Source organism: Neofelis nebulosa, chromosome 13 (genome assembly GCF_028018385.1).
Source record: "Neofelis nebulosa isolate mNeoNeb1 chromosome 13, mNeoNeb1.pri, whole genome shotgun sequence".
NCBI lineage: Eukaryota > Metazoa > Chordata > Mammalia > Carnivora > Felidae > Neofelis > Neofelis nebulosa.
The window spans coordinates 60,070,843-60,085,442 of NC_080794.1; the positions used below are offsets into that span (position 1 = coordinate 60,070,843).

Sequence of the window (14,600 nt, forward strand, 5' to 3'; positions counted from 1 at the left end):
ATATCCTTGAAACACAAAACAGGAACTCTAGTGGTTTGTTTCCTTGAGCTGCTATACAATGTTCTTCTCCTTGACTGGTGGTTTTTATTCCACCGCCTGGTTTGCCTGAAAATCTCCCTATGCAAAACCACTTGTTTGTCAAGCACTGCAAATCACAGATAGGGCCTTTGAGATCTCTTGAAACTTTTCTAGTCTCATAGAGTAGCCTATACCACCGGTGCAGGAGGGTTCTAGAGAAGTAGGTACGGCCGTCCTGCAATGTGCTGTTGTAACAGGTGGAAGGGGGAAAGATTGCTGTCTTGGATTGAGTGTTTCTCCAGCTTTGGAGAGAAGTGAATCCTCAGCAGAGACTGGCTTAGCTCCCAGAAATTCTCCCAGTCTCTTCTCCAAGAAACCTACCCTAGCAGTGCTGAATAGCAGTCGACTGGATTAGGATGCTCTCATGGCTATGCTCCTTCACCTGGCTGGAATAGGCTACCTGGGGGAACAGAGTGGGGGTCGATCAGAAGAAGATGTTGTGGAGCCAGGATCATCATGGTAGCAGAAGGAATTAGTGAACATTTACTTAAGTAGAAAAGCATTCCATATAACACTGAGGAAAACTAAAACAGAAACCTCATACTTCACACTACAAATGGATGATTTGTTTTACAAAAGATAAATCCAGTTTTCTTTAAATTGTGAATTATCTCTGCTAACATTCTAAATGATTCTATTGTTTTCCTAAAAGGAGAAAAAAAACCTTTCCAAGTAAAATTTCCAAAGCCCATTTATATTTGATTTTATTGTCAAAAACGTGTATAGATTGTTTCCTAGGACTACCATAAGAAAGTACTACAAATTGGGTGACTTAAAAGAAAGAAAACATATTGTCTCCCAGTTCTAGAGGGCTAGAAATCTGAAATCAAGGTGTCAGCTTGGCCACGTTCCCTCTGAAACCCTTGGGGGAATCTTTTCTTGCCTCTTCCTATCTCCTGGGGGCTTACTGGCAATCTTCAGCACTCCTAGGCTTGTAGATGTATCACTCCAGTCCTCTGTCTTCACATGGCATTCTCCCTGGGCATCTCTTCATATAGTCTTCTCTCTGTGCATGTCTGGGTCTGTGAATTCCACCTTTGTATAAGGACAGGTGGATTGGGGCCCACCCTAATAGCCTCATCTTAATTTGACTACATCTGTAAATACCTCTTTAGGTCATATTTTGAGGTACATTTAGGGATAGGATTTCAACATATTTTGGGGGGGTACAATTCAACCCATTATGACAGCTAAAAATGCTATTATATGAAAGCATATGACATTTAAAAAATACAGTTATCTTTACAAGTGAGTCTGTGTGTTACTCTGAAATATTGCCTTCTAACCTTTCAAAATCTTTTCAGAGGTTGCTGTCTTATTCAGTAATCAAGTGTATTCCTCACTTAATTTATTAAAATTTATCTTAATTAGCTGCCTTATAATTTAAGTGCTGCCTAAAAGTATGTAGTAGAATAAAAAGCTTTGATATGACAAAATATATTACATTTCTGGGATGATCTAAGGCCTTGGATGTGACTGTTCATAATGGTATCTATTTTATTCCTTAGTGTTCATCAATGTCTGCTTTTCTGCCCTTGTTCTGTGTGATGTTTCCCTAGGCTTTTAGTCTAGTTTTGCTCTCACCCCACTTGGAATCTCAAATCAAGCTTAGGGGTCCATTTAATAGACATACAGATCAAAGAGGGTATAATCAAAGAGGGTAGACCAAAGCTAACAACCTAATCATGGACAAGAACTTCTAGAAAGTTCATATCTGTATACATCTCCCATAGTTGGGGGCACTCACAAAAGGAATATTACATTCCCCTTAATTTGCACTTATAAATATTGTACATTATCTATATCGTATTTTCTACACATTAAAAGTTCAACCAAGACATAATTGTCAAGCATTGGCAGTAGGCATTACAGTAGTGTACCAGTGACCATTGTGGTGGCCCAAATTTCCAGCAGCCCTGTTTTAATCCAAGAGTATTATTTTCTTATTTTGAAAATAGAGTGTTATTTTCTTACATGACTAAAAAGACTTTACACCTGTTTCTTTTAAATAAAGACATTTATTTAGAGAATTTTAGTAGCATGATAACGCAACCTCACCAAATATTCACAGTTCATCAGGTCAGACAGTAGGACAAGTCCGCGTGAGCTTCTTATAAAGATATGGGTGACCACCTCAATAGCTGTCTCCATCTTCTATCTTATTAGTGGATGGTTCATAATCCAAAATATGAAGTTTTGGGGCTTTTTCTCAAAAGTAGAAATAAGGAAAATGTCTGAAGCAATGATGTTGACCTTTTTCAAGAAATCTATGAAACTTTAACTGCATATTTCAATCTTGTCCAATCTTTTGTATTATTCTGATTGTCGATAAGAACCAGAGGCCTATGTTGATGATTCTTGATAATTTCAGCAACACTTCCAAAGTACTAGAGCAAGAAAACATAAATGAATTAAACATTGGAATTCACATTAACTTAGAGCTCTGCTCCTCCCATCTTCTCCCACTTTCTCAAGTTAGTCAAAGTTACTAGGTCTCAGCAGACATTCTACCCAAAAAAGTCTAATTTAACAAAGGGTGTAACACTTGAGGTGGCAAACTCTGGCCTTTCTTATATTTGGTAACACTAAAAACACTGGCAGCCTAAATTAGTGGAACCCTTTAGAGAAATTACTTCATTGAGTTATGATGCAATATTTTAATAGTTTTTTATTTGGTAACAAGTGTAAAACTGTCACACACTGAGTTTCTCTACATTTTTACAAAACATAGACTATCTGTTATGTTGCATAAATCTTAGATATAAGGACTGATGTAATAAATTAACCCTAGAATTTGGTGTCAGAAGAACTATTTTCCAGATTAATCCATGCTTGTTTTATTTTGTTTTCCTTTTTGAATAAAGAAGCTTTACAAATTCTCATATTTCCATTTCTGCTCTAGCTCCCAGAGCTAATTCATAATTAATTTGGAGGTAATTAATAATGTAATCCATGCCAAGTTCTTGCCATAGATATTTATTTTCCCAAATTTTAATTCCTATTGTCTATGGCTTTTAAAATATTCTTCTGGAAAATTATCAATAGTTGAAAGGAACACAAAATAAATATAACACAGAACAGGAAATGAAATGCATTGATTATAAAAAAGTGCTATGTGGGGCGCCTGGGTGGCGCAGTCGGTTAAGCGTCCGACTTCAGCCAGGTCACGATCTCGCGGTCCGTGAGTTCGAGCCCCGCGTCAGGCTCTGGGCTGATGGCTCGGAGCCTGGAGCCTGTTTCCGATTCTGTGTCTCCCTCTCTCTCTGCCCCTCCCCCGTTCATGCTCTGTCTCTCTCTGTCCCAAAAATAAAAATAATAAAAAATGTTGAAAAAAAAAAAAATTAAAAAAGTGCTATGAGCTCACAATCATAAATAAATGCATTTAGAGTCATTTTCAAAAAGGTAGTTATTGTTTTGTCACACTGCCATAAATTTAGTAATTATTACCAATTGATTTTATTGTATTTTAATTTTTCATATAAAGACAGACATCCAGAATTAAAAGTTTTTAGTTATTTGAATACCTTCTAAATATCTATATATTGAATAAAGTATTCAGAATACTGGTCAACTTTTTCAAATGAAATACCAGTTGTCTTTTAGATAATTGGCTATCTGAATATTAGGTCAAGGAGGAGAGGTAAGAGACAGGGACCTTCAAGTATCTTCAGTTTTTATTTCTTAGCATTCCCTTCAATCACTCAGCTCTTTGTCAATCACCAATGAAATCAATGATATTCATTCTGTTTGCTTGGCATAGCATGTTGTTAAATTGAATGCAATTGGAAGTTAAACTGATGGATGAAAGAACCAGGAAATGGAATAGCACAATCTCTTTTAAGTGGATTCCAAGCAAAAGTGTTCTGAACCCAGTAAACACAGGAGAGAGTTGCTATAACTACGCAAACAAACATCTCAGTCTGTCATTCTAGTCCCTGAATATTTTTGAGTATTTCTTTGTTGGAGTGTTTGGGCATTTGAAATGTTTGAAATATGGAGTTGAGGTGAGTTGAAATGTGTGAAGTAGGGAGCAGAGTTGAGAGTTGAAACATATTGGATGTAGAATGAGCATAACTTAGCTGCAATTTCCCTTCAGTGCTTTTTTTTTTTTTTTTTTTTTTTTTTGTCTATAGTAATTCATTGTTTTTGAGATATTCATACATGGACAGAAAAACAAACTGTTTGATAACTCAAAATCCCATGGTCCATAAAATAAAGCAAATAGATATCAAAGCTATAAAATTACTCAATACTGTATGTATATAATGCCAAAACAACTGCATAAAGTAGTTGAACAGTTAATCAATTGGTTTCTTTTTCTATGCAAATATAGGCAAACAGACTTTTCACAATATCCACATGGTTGACACCATGTAACCAAAGTTTTAATTTTCCATTAAGATGTTCAGTATATGGGAGAAATAACCTTTTTATTGTAGATAACTTAAGAGTTTTAATGGACTCTGTCAGCACTTCCAGATACCATTATAATAATATGCTTTTTCCCCCTTTTTTTTCTTTTTTTGGTATCTATAGGGTGGATATGTAGGGAGTGATAGTGATAAAGACTCTTTAAGCCAAAAGGAATCACTATTTACCAGAGTTTCCTTAGCAGGACAAGAGAGTCCAGAGTCCCTCTGAGAGTTCAAAATATATGAGAGAGTTTCAGGAGTTCTAAACATGACAGCTCCCTCACCTACCCTTAACCCTCTTAAAGAAGTATTGGACCACGGCCTGGGGAGGCTTTAGAATGAAACCATCCATCCAAAGTCACTCTGCCCTACTAGGATCACCATCATCTGCTACCAATGATTACTAATGAAGAGCATCTATTTTGAAAGATTTGTCAGATAAAGGTTTCAGTGAGAATGACGTTTTTTTCTGAGTAGGAAAAAGCAGACAGTTCTGTTAAAATTTAACTGGTTTTATTTAAAAAAATTTTTTTTTCTTAACATTTATTTATTTTGAGACAGAGAGAGAGCATGAACAGGGGAGGGTCAGAAAAAGAGGGAGACACAGAATCTGAAACAGGCTCCAGGCTCTGAGCTGTCAGCACAGAGCCCGACGCGGGGCTCGAGCTCATGGACCGCGAGATCATGACCTGAGCCGAAGTCAGATGCTTAACCGACTGAGCCACCCAGGCGCCCCCCCTTTAAAAAAAATTTTTTTTTTTAACATTTATTTATTTTTGAGACAGAGAGAGAGAGAGAGCATGAACAGGGGGGGATCAGAGAAAGAGGGAGAAAGATTTAACTGGTTTTAAATGATAATGCAATCTATATTTTAAAACCCAAGTTTGGTCTTAATCTATGTTTTGTGTCTTCAGTTTCAGGGCTTTTTGCATTTTCTGATTATCTGAGACCTTATTAAAGGCAAAATAAAATCCCAAACTATAAAACTCCTAGAAGAAAACAGGGGAAAATTTTCATGAAATTGTATTTGGCAATGATTTCTTGAATATGGCACCAAAAAACGCAGGCAACAAAACCAAAAATAGACAAATATGACTACATTAAGTTTAAAAACTTCTGTTCATCAATGGTCACAATCAAAAGAGTGAAACAGCAGTCCATAGAATGGGGGGACATATTTGCAAATCACCTATCTGACAATGGTTTAAAACTTAGAATATATAAAGAACTCCCACAACATAAAACCAAAAGATCAAATAACCGAATTTAAAAATGGGCAAAGGACTTGAATAGACATTTCTTTAGAGATGATATACAAATGAAAAGATGCTCAAAATCACTAATCACCAGAGAAATTCAAATCAAAACCCCAGTAAGATATCCCCTCTCACCCATTAAGATAACTACTATTTAAAAATCCCAGAAAACTTCACGTGTTTGGGAGGCATGTGGAAAAGTTGGAGCCCTTGAGCACTGTTGGTAGGATTGTAAAATGAGGTAATCACTACAGAAAACAATATGGAGGCTCCTCAAAAATTTTAAAATAGAACTACCATATGATCCAGCAATCCCACTTCTGGATATATACTTAGAAGAACTGAAAGCAGGGTCTCAAAGACCTTTTCATGCCCATGTTCATAGAAGAACTATTTATGAGAGCCATCAACAATAGCCAAAGGTCCATCAACAGATGAGTGGATAAACACAATGTGGTATACAATATAATGGAATACTATGCAGCCTCAAAATGGAAAGAAATCTTGTCACATACTGCACAGCATGGATAAACCTTGAGGATATAATGCTACATGGAATAAGCCAGTCACAAAAGGACAAATATTGTATGATCCTGCTTAAATTAGGTATGTAAAGCAGTCAAATTCATAGAAATAGAAAATAGAATGATAATTGCCAAGGACTGGGGGAAAGTGGAAAAGGGGAGTTGTTTTCAATGAACATAGAACTTCAAATATGCAAGATTAAAAGCTCTGGAGATCTGTTTTACAACATTGCAAATATATTTAACATTACTAAACTACACACTTAAAAATGACTAATATGGTAAATTTTAAGATATGAATTTTTTTATAATTAAAAAAAAGGCAAAATAAAGAATATATTTATTGACAGAAGACCTTATCGGTTTGTTTTACAAATGCTACTCTCCTGCCTGTAATCAATCAACAAATAAATTCATCATTTAATAAGTATATATCAAATATCCACTAAAGTCAGCTATTCTTCTGTGATTCTGGAAATACAGAGATGAGCAAGACCTATTTTAGTCCGTGGCCTCATCTAGTGGAGAAGATGACAATTATGACAATTTCTAACAATTCAGATGCTTTCTAACAAGTGCTGGGTTCGGAATGGGTATAGCTCTTTCTGAAGGAGTATTGAAAATAAATATTTCTTAACTTGAATTTTTAAATGCTATTTCCTCTGCTTAGATTGTTCTTTCCACTTTTCTCCTTCTCATCTTTAACTTTCATTTTAGCTACTCAAATTCAACCCATTACTCCAGGCCAGTACAAGTTTCACTCCCTTTCTGACCATTTATGGATTATTCCAGCCCATATTTCAGGGTTCACTTATAAAAACAAACTGGCTAAGAAGAGGTATGGTAAACATTGAGTTTAGTCCAGATTAAAGAGGGGTTAGACTTTAAATCTTGTTAGTACTCAAGACCTACTGTAATGCTTTTCTCTTGCTGCAGGCCCAAAAGCTCATTTGGGTCCATGGGAATCTAATATATCAACACAAGTTTCTGCATCTCTTCTGATCCTTCCTTGGTCATCTACTTTTAAATTTTTCTTAATGTTTATTTATTTTTGAGAGAGAGACAGAGCATGAGTGGAGGAGGGGCAGAGAGAGAGGGAGACAGAATCTGAAGCAGGCTCCAGGCTCCAAGCGGTCAGTACAGAGCCCGACACGGGGCTCGAACTCATGAACCGTGAGATCATGACCTGAGTCAAAGTCGGATGCTCAAGCGACTGAGCCACCCAGGTGCCCCCTTGGTCATCTGCTTTGGTATTTGAATTGAGATCCTAGTTCTTGACTTAGGAGCTCTGGACACTGACCTTCATTCTTACAACATTAACTCTACTTGACATTTCAACTTTGATTTCTATATTCCTCTGAACCAAAATACTGAATCAAACTGAGTCCACTAAGTAACAGGATAAAGGGACTAAGTGCAGCCTTTACATCATGCAAGTCTATCCTCCTGTCTTCTGTAGATTATGCTGCCTGAACACAGTATTTTATCTTGTACTCTTTTTATGACATGTATGCAAGCCTCACACCGAGTGCCCTTGCATCCTTTCTCTTCATTTCTAGCACCTAACACACTATGACATCATTGTGCTCAATACATAGTTATAGAGTTGGATTAAAAGAGATGTTACTGACCTCTTCACCATTTTTCTTCCTGCCCAAAGCATACTGCTTTGTTGCTTCGATAAATCGCACAGGGATATTATATACTCGCTTATTAAAGAATACAACTAGTGTATATGGCTGTTTGGAATCATGGCCGGAGCTTTTCCGAATAAGAAATGATCCATCCTGTTTATTAAAAGAAAAACATGATTACGGTGAGTATACTTATGTTTTCACAGGTTATTAATCAGTTCATACCTACATTATATTCAAAATGTAATTATTGAGCTATGTAATTTTCATCATTGATTATAGTTTATTATTTTCCAAGAAAATACTTCAGTAAAATATATACTTACAGAAAATCCGGAGTGAGGTCAATGCCAGCTTTTTGATGCATGAAATAAGATGTTACATTTATAGATTTAGAAATGTTTAATCTTTAGATTAAGATTAAATAAAAAGAGCACTCTTGAACTAGGAACATGTCTACAAGTTACCTATGACTAAAAGAAATATGAAACAAATTCCATTTAAAAGTACTATGAGGGGCACCTGGGTGGCTCAGTCAGTTGAGCGTCCGACTTCAGCTCAGGTCACGATCTTGTGGTCTGTGAGTTCGAGCCCTGCGTCAGGCTCTGGGCCGATGGCCCGGAGCCTGGAGCCTGCTTCTGATTCTGTGTCTCCCTCTCTCTCTGCCCCTCCCCCATTCATGCTCTGTCTCTCTCTGTCTCAAAAATAAATAAATGTTAAAAAAAAAATAAAAAAAAATAAAAAAATAAAAGTACTATAAGAAGAAAGCAGAAATTGGGAATCAAAACATTTGATGTGATGAGAATTCTCTTCCCCAAAACTTATACTGAAGCAGAAAAAACTGTAACACAACATACCAAATTAATTAAATATTTTATAAAATATTCTAGGGGTGTCTGTCTGGCAGTAGAGCATGAAACTCTTAATCTTGGGGTCGGTCGTGAGTTTGAGCCACATTGTTGGGTGTAGAGATTACTTAAAATGAATACATAATTTAAAAACTTAAAAAATAAATATTCTCTATCAGAAATTCAAAAATTTTGAACAAAAAATGGACAAAAAGCAGAAGGAAGAAACGCAACAAAAGTTCATCAAACTCAGGAAGGAAACTGAAGAGAAAGACAAATCTGGGTCAGAAATGAAGAAATTACAAGATGCCCAAGGGACAATACCTTTAAATGAAGATACGATAAATGAGTAAAGGAAGGCATGGAAGCAACCAGGACAGAAAACAACAAAAAAGGAGATTTAAAAGAAGAAGAAGAAGAAGAAGAAGAAGAAGAAGAAGAAGAAGAAGAAGAAAAAATACAATAGGGTCAGAGTGGTTAAAATGGAAGACAAAAAAGGCCCAAAATGCATGTAATTTGAGTCCTTGAAGAGAAAAACAAAACAATAGAAGAGAACTACTGTTTAAGACTGGAATTTTATTGGAAAAATAAATTTATTGGAAATAAATTTATTGGAAATAAGAGAAAACTTAAATCTACATATAGAAAGGGGTTCCATGTATCTGAAAAAATTGACCTGAAAATCAACTCAGAGACACATTCTAGAAAACTATTAGATTTTAAAAACAAAAGGTCTGCAGAGCCTTCAGACTAAAATATAAAATTACACATAAGGGTAAGAAAATAACATTAGCATCGGACTTCTCAAAAACATCCTATAAAACAAGGTGGGGCACCAGGGTGGCTCGGTTGGTTAAGCGTCTGACTCTTGGTCTCAGCTCAGTTCGTGATCTCACGGATCACAAGTTCGAGCCCCACATTGGGCTCTGTGCTGATGCATGGAGCCTACTTAGGATTCTGTCTCTCCTTCTTTCTGCTCCTCCCCTCTGTGTGTGTATGTGTGTGCTCTCTCTCTCTCTGTCTCAAAAAAGAAAATAAATAAACTTAAAAAAAAAACCAAGACAATACAATGGAGCAACACTTTCAAAACTCAAGACAAGGGTTTTTATAAGCTGTCAAGGTATCTTCCAGGTTATCAGGTTATAAAAAAAACAGCTTTGAATGTGCAAGAACTCAGGGAATAGTGTAAACATAGTCCTTCCTGAGAATCTACTACAAGGTGAGATTTGTCAAACAAAAAGAGATAACTGGAAAGCCAGCCAGCAAAGGGATGAATGGAAAGCATTTAATATATTTAATTGTAGAGGTAGGACTAGAGTAAAGGTAGCAAAAACCAGTATGTAAATGTCATATATTCTGACAAAGTAGGTGCAAGTGAAAAAAAAAAAAAAAAAAAAAAGGAAGAAGGAAAGAGCAAGAAAGGGAAAGGTGGCACTTTAATTTTGGATTTTCTAAACTAACTGCTCCTAGTGTTTCCTACATGATTTGCCTTGGACTCTCTAAAAATTTACTTCCAGGTACTTTCTGCCACCTTGACCTTGATCTTTTAACCCATGCATTGATCCAAAATAGACTGTTACTTCTCACTCCTGAATGGATCTCATGTAGGAGCAAGCCTTACAGAGATCTGCCCCTGCAGCCTTCTCTCCCACTGTTTGGAGAGCAGTGGGGCCTATGGATCCTTGCAAAGGAAGGACAAATAGAAATAAGATGTAGGAACAAAGAGGGAGATGCTTGAAGGACAGGAGGGGATGGCAATGGCTCTTGAATAAGTAAATAAAAAAAATCCCTGCATCTATAATCGCTGCAATTATTTGGTCAGCGAATTATTGGGATGACAGCTGTGCCTATAGTAGACTGGGAACAGAATATGGGATTTAAAAATGGTCACACCTGGGGCACCTGGGTGGCTCAGTGGGTTAAGCATCTGACTTCAGCTCAGGTCATGATCTCATGGTTTGTGAGTTCAAGCCCCACGTCCAGCTCTGTGCTGACAGCTTGGAGCCTGGAACCTGCTTCGGATTCTGTGTTTCCCTCTCTCTCTTCCCCTCCCCTGCTCAGGCTTTGTTTCTCTCTCCTCTCTCTCTCTCTCTCTCTCTCTCTCAAAAATGAATAAACATTAAAAAAGTCTTTTAAATGGTCAAACCTTGTTTGATCTGTATAAAGCCTCCTCAGCAGACTTTCGATCGCAGGCACCGGCATACCACGGCTTGCAGTGGATGTCAGCTTCCTGTGAAATGGAAAAGAATGTCAGTAGCACAGTACCTTCTGGCACTGAAAACAAAGTCCCACTTTGCATTACCAAGACAAATCTGTGTTTGGACCAGTAATTTGAAAATGAGTTTTCTGCTTCTTTTGATCAATCACAGGATTACATAATTGACTTTTTTCTCATTTGGCCTTAGTGCTTGAGCATTCTTATCAATCAATCAATCAATCAGTCCTGCCTGATTCCTGAGCCATTTATTCCTTCCTCCTAAATAACTTATAATCTCCCTTTCTATTGTGATCTTATTGTTGTTGCTTTGTGGAGTGCTTCTTAATTTCCAAAATGTTTTTACCAAATATTATCTTATTTGATTCTTTTAACTGTTTTGAAGGCAAGAAGGACACATAATATCATCCCTATTTGACATCTGAGAAAGCTTAGGGAGACTTGCCCAAGGGCATACAGAGTTCTTTCTCTGTCTTTTTAAAAACTGTGCTGCGTTGTGTGTTTTAATATCATATGCCTCCACAGATCTATTCTGAGAAAATTACACAGTTTAAATAGAATCTATGTGAGAGGAAGAACAATAAAAACAACATACTTCTTTGCTAGTTTTGAAGAAACACGATTGTTATTTAGGGCATCTAGAATACAAAGTGGAATACATCGAGCAGGGACTTAATCCCTGAAAAAGAAAAGTGTAGTCTGTATCCATCAGCAAGTGATAACTCACAAGCTGACTTTTAAAATACAGTCTGTCCTCAAGCTTTACCCCAAACCCCTTACAAGAAAACATGCCCTTTCCTGCATTTTAATGGTAGCAATAAGAGTTCATTCATACCTGTTCTGACAAATGAGGGTTAGATGAAAATTGGCCATCCACAGCTGGGCTTCCCCCTTCTGGAAATCCTGGAAGGGATTTGAAAAATCAACGGGGTCTTCATCTTATCTCAAGAAGTTATTATGTCCATACTCTTAACACTGTGCTAGGCGCTGCTGGGGGCACACACACTGACAAATCATTCACACACCAAAAAAAATCCTTAATTGCAGTGGTTCGCAAAGCATGGTCTGGGGACCTCAGGAATCCCCAGGATTCTTTCAGAGAGGTTGTGAGGTCTTTTCCAAATCCGTATCTTTGTGAAGCCCAAAGTTCTTCATATACTTCAGCCAGAAAAACATCGCAACAGATTGAATGTAGAGGCAGATATGAGAATCCAGCTGTCCCTGTTAGTCTAGGCATTAAAGAGACTTCAAAAATGCAAAACAATGCCACTCTTTCCACTCAATTGTTTTTGTTTGGAAAATATAGTGGTTTTTCATGAAAATATTTTATGTTAACATGAATGGGTTTAACATTTTTAAAGGAAAAAATAAAAGTTTTAATTAAAAATGGATTAATAAATATGTTTTAAATGTCTGTTTTAATTAATACATTAAGTATCAATAAAAAGAAACATGTGAACCAAAGGTCTTTGGGTCTGCAATGATTTTAAGAGTGTTTAAATGGTCCTGAGACCAAGACATGTGAAAATTGCTGCCTTAAGGCATAAACTTCCTCAAGGAGTTTATAGTCTAAATAGAGTCTATATAGTCTATATAGTCTAAATAGAGACACATGAAATACAGAAAATACTACATTCATTCATTCATTCATTCATCATCGTATGCCTGCCATGGATCAAGGCATTGGGGATAGATATATAGCGGTCAAACAAAACAGCAAAATGCCCTTCCCTCATGGAGCTTAAGTTTTAATGGAGTGATTGAGACAGGCAATAAAGACATAAGAAATATGTATGCAATATTACAGAGTTGTAAGTGCAAGGAGAAAAATAAGCAGGGAAGGGGGTTGGGGTTAGCTTTGGAAAAGCAATATGTTGAAATAGGCTAGTCGGGAAGGCCTCACTGAGGTGACATTTAGGTAAGATCTGCAGTGAGAGAGGGAGGAGGCATGCAGATATCTCAGGAAAGAGTGTTCCAGGTAAGGGGAATAGGGCAAGGGGCCTAGCATGTTTGAGGGATGGAGAGGGGGTCACTGTGCCTGGAGTGTGGAGGGAAAAGGAGAGAAAAATAAGGGATGAAGTCAGACACCAGGTAATGAAGGGGCCAGCGGTGTAGGACTTGGTGGACCCCTTAGCATGACTTGAGCCTTAACAGACACGGTATGGGAAGCTTTTGGAGGGTTTTGAACAGAGTAGTAATGTAATCTGCCTGTCTTTCAACAAGGTCACTCTGGCTGCAGGGCTGGAAATAGATCCAAGAAAGCAAGGGCAGAGAGAAGAGGCCAGTTTGGTGTTCTTGCAAGCCCAGGCAGGAGATGATGATGGCCTAGAACAGATGGTGGCAGTGGATGGTTGGATATCAATCATATTTTGAAAGAATAGCTGGAAGGTGTGTGAAGAAAGCAAGCGAGGGATGCCTGGGTGGCTCAGTGGGCTAAGCATCCGACTTCGGCTCAGGTCATGATCTCACAGTTCGTGGGTTCGAGCCCCTCATCAGGCTCTGTGCTGACAGCTCAGAGCCTGGAGCCTGCTTCGGATTCTGTGTCTCCCTCTCTCTCTGCTCCCCCTGCCACTCACACTGTCTGTCTCTGTATCTCTCAAAAATAAACATTTAAAAAGTTTTTTTAAAAAAACAAGCAATGTGCTCGCTTCGGCAGCACATATACTAAAAATTAGAACGATACAGAGAAGATTAGCATGGCCCCTTCGCAAGGATGACATGCAAATTCGTGAAGCGTTCCATAAAAAAAATAAAATAAAATAAAAAAATAAATAAAAATAAAAATAAAAAAGCAAGCAAGCAAGCAAGCCAGCAGTCCTGGGGAACTCTAAGTTTTTGACCAGAGCAACCAGAATTGTCCTTTATTAGGAAGGGAAGCATGCAGGAGAAACAGGCTTAGATGTCTTCTCCTGGATGTTCAAAAGCGACAGCCACCCGTTGTAACAGGATCGGGCAGTGATGGCTTGGCGGGCCCAGCAAGGCTGGGCGTGAAGGAAGGGTGCATTCTCATGGGTCGGGACAGTACTCCTGGGTGGGCGCAGCCACAGAGGGTGGGGGGTCAGGCTCTCCCAGGCCACACAGTGTAAGGTGGTTGGTGGTTATTGCAGCTTGGGCAGTTAGGGGAGTTCATGCCTGATATTTTCTGACCCTGGAATAAGTGCCAGTCCTGTTCTACTTTCCACATCTTAGTTCATTTTGTCCTCACCTGGGCCCATTGTGGGAGGAGCTATTAGACCCCATTTTCCAGCTGAGGCCCTGACCGCCCCACCCGAAACAGCAGACTCCACTGCCTCCCTTACTCTGTGACCCTACCCCTGCCAACTTGCTTTCTTTTTCTTTATAGCACTTTAACGTTTACCCGATAGCATATGATTTATCCAGTTGTTTCTGGTTTTTGTCTATCTCCCCTGGTAGAATAGAAGCTCCATAGGGGCAGGGATTCATTTGTTTTGTTCAGTGCTGTCTACCCTGTGTCTAGAACAGTGTCTGGCATGCGACAGATGGTTAGTAAGGATTTGTCAGTTGAAAGAATGACTTAGGTTGAAAAACAATAAAAAGTATAATAAAGCTTTACACAGTGAAAAAGAAAATTTCTATAGCCAAACCATTTGCACTTTGTGTTCAGAATTTAAG

The 14,600-nt window shown here is 37.9% G+C and overlaps 1 protein-coding gene and 1 non-coding gene across 3 annotated transcripts in view; one reads left to right on the plus strand and one right to left on the minus strand.

The window, feature by feature from the left end:
• Positions 1-2,076: 2,076 nt before the first annotated feature.
• The window catches only part of BLNK (B cell linker), a 76,042-nt gene continuing 63,518 nt past the window's right edge, over positions 2,077-14,600 (minus strand). For both annotated transcript variants that reach the window (XM_058697315.1, XM_058697316.1), the window contains 4 exons: positions 11,803-11,870; positions 10,899-10,982; positions 7,902-8,057; positions 2,077-2,465 (listed from right to left, as the gene is read on the minus strand). In XM_058697315.1, coding sequence (XP_058553298.1) covers positions 2,346-2,465; positions 7,902-8,057; positions 10,899-10,982; positions 11,803-11,870 — 428 coding nt within the window. In that variant the 3' untranslated portion in view covers positions 2,077-2,345. The remainder of the gene's footprint in view (positions 2,466-7,901; positions 8,058-10,898; positions 10,983-11,802; positions 11,871-14,600) is intronic.
• LOC131494220 (U6 spliceosomal RNA) lies at positions 13,608-13,715 on the plus strand. Its single transcript, XR_009253265.1, has one exon. It is a non-coding gene; the product is annotated as a U6 spliceosomal RNA (small nuclear RNA).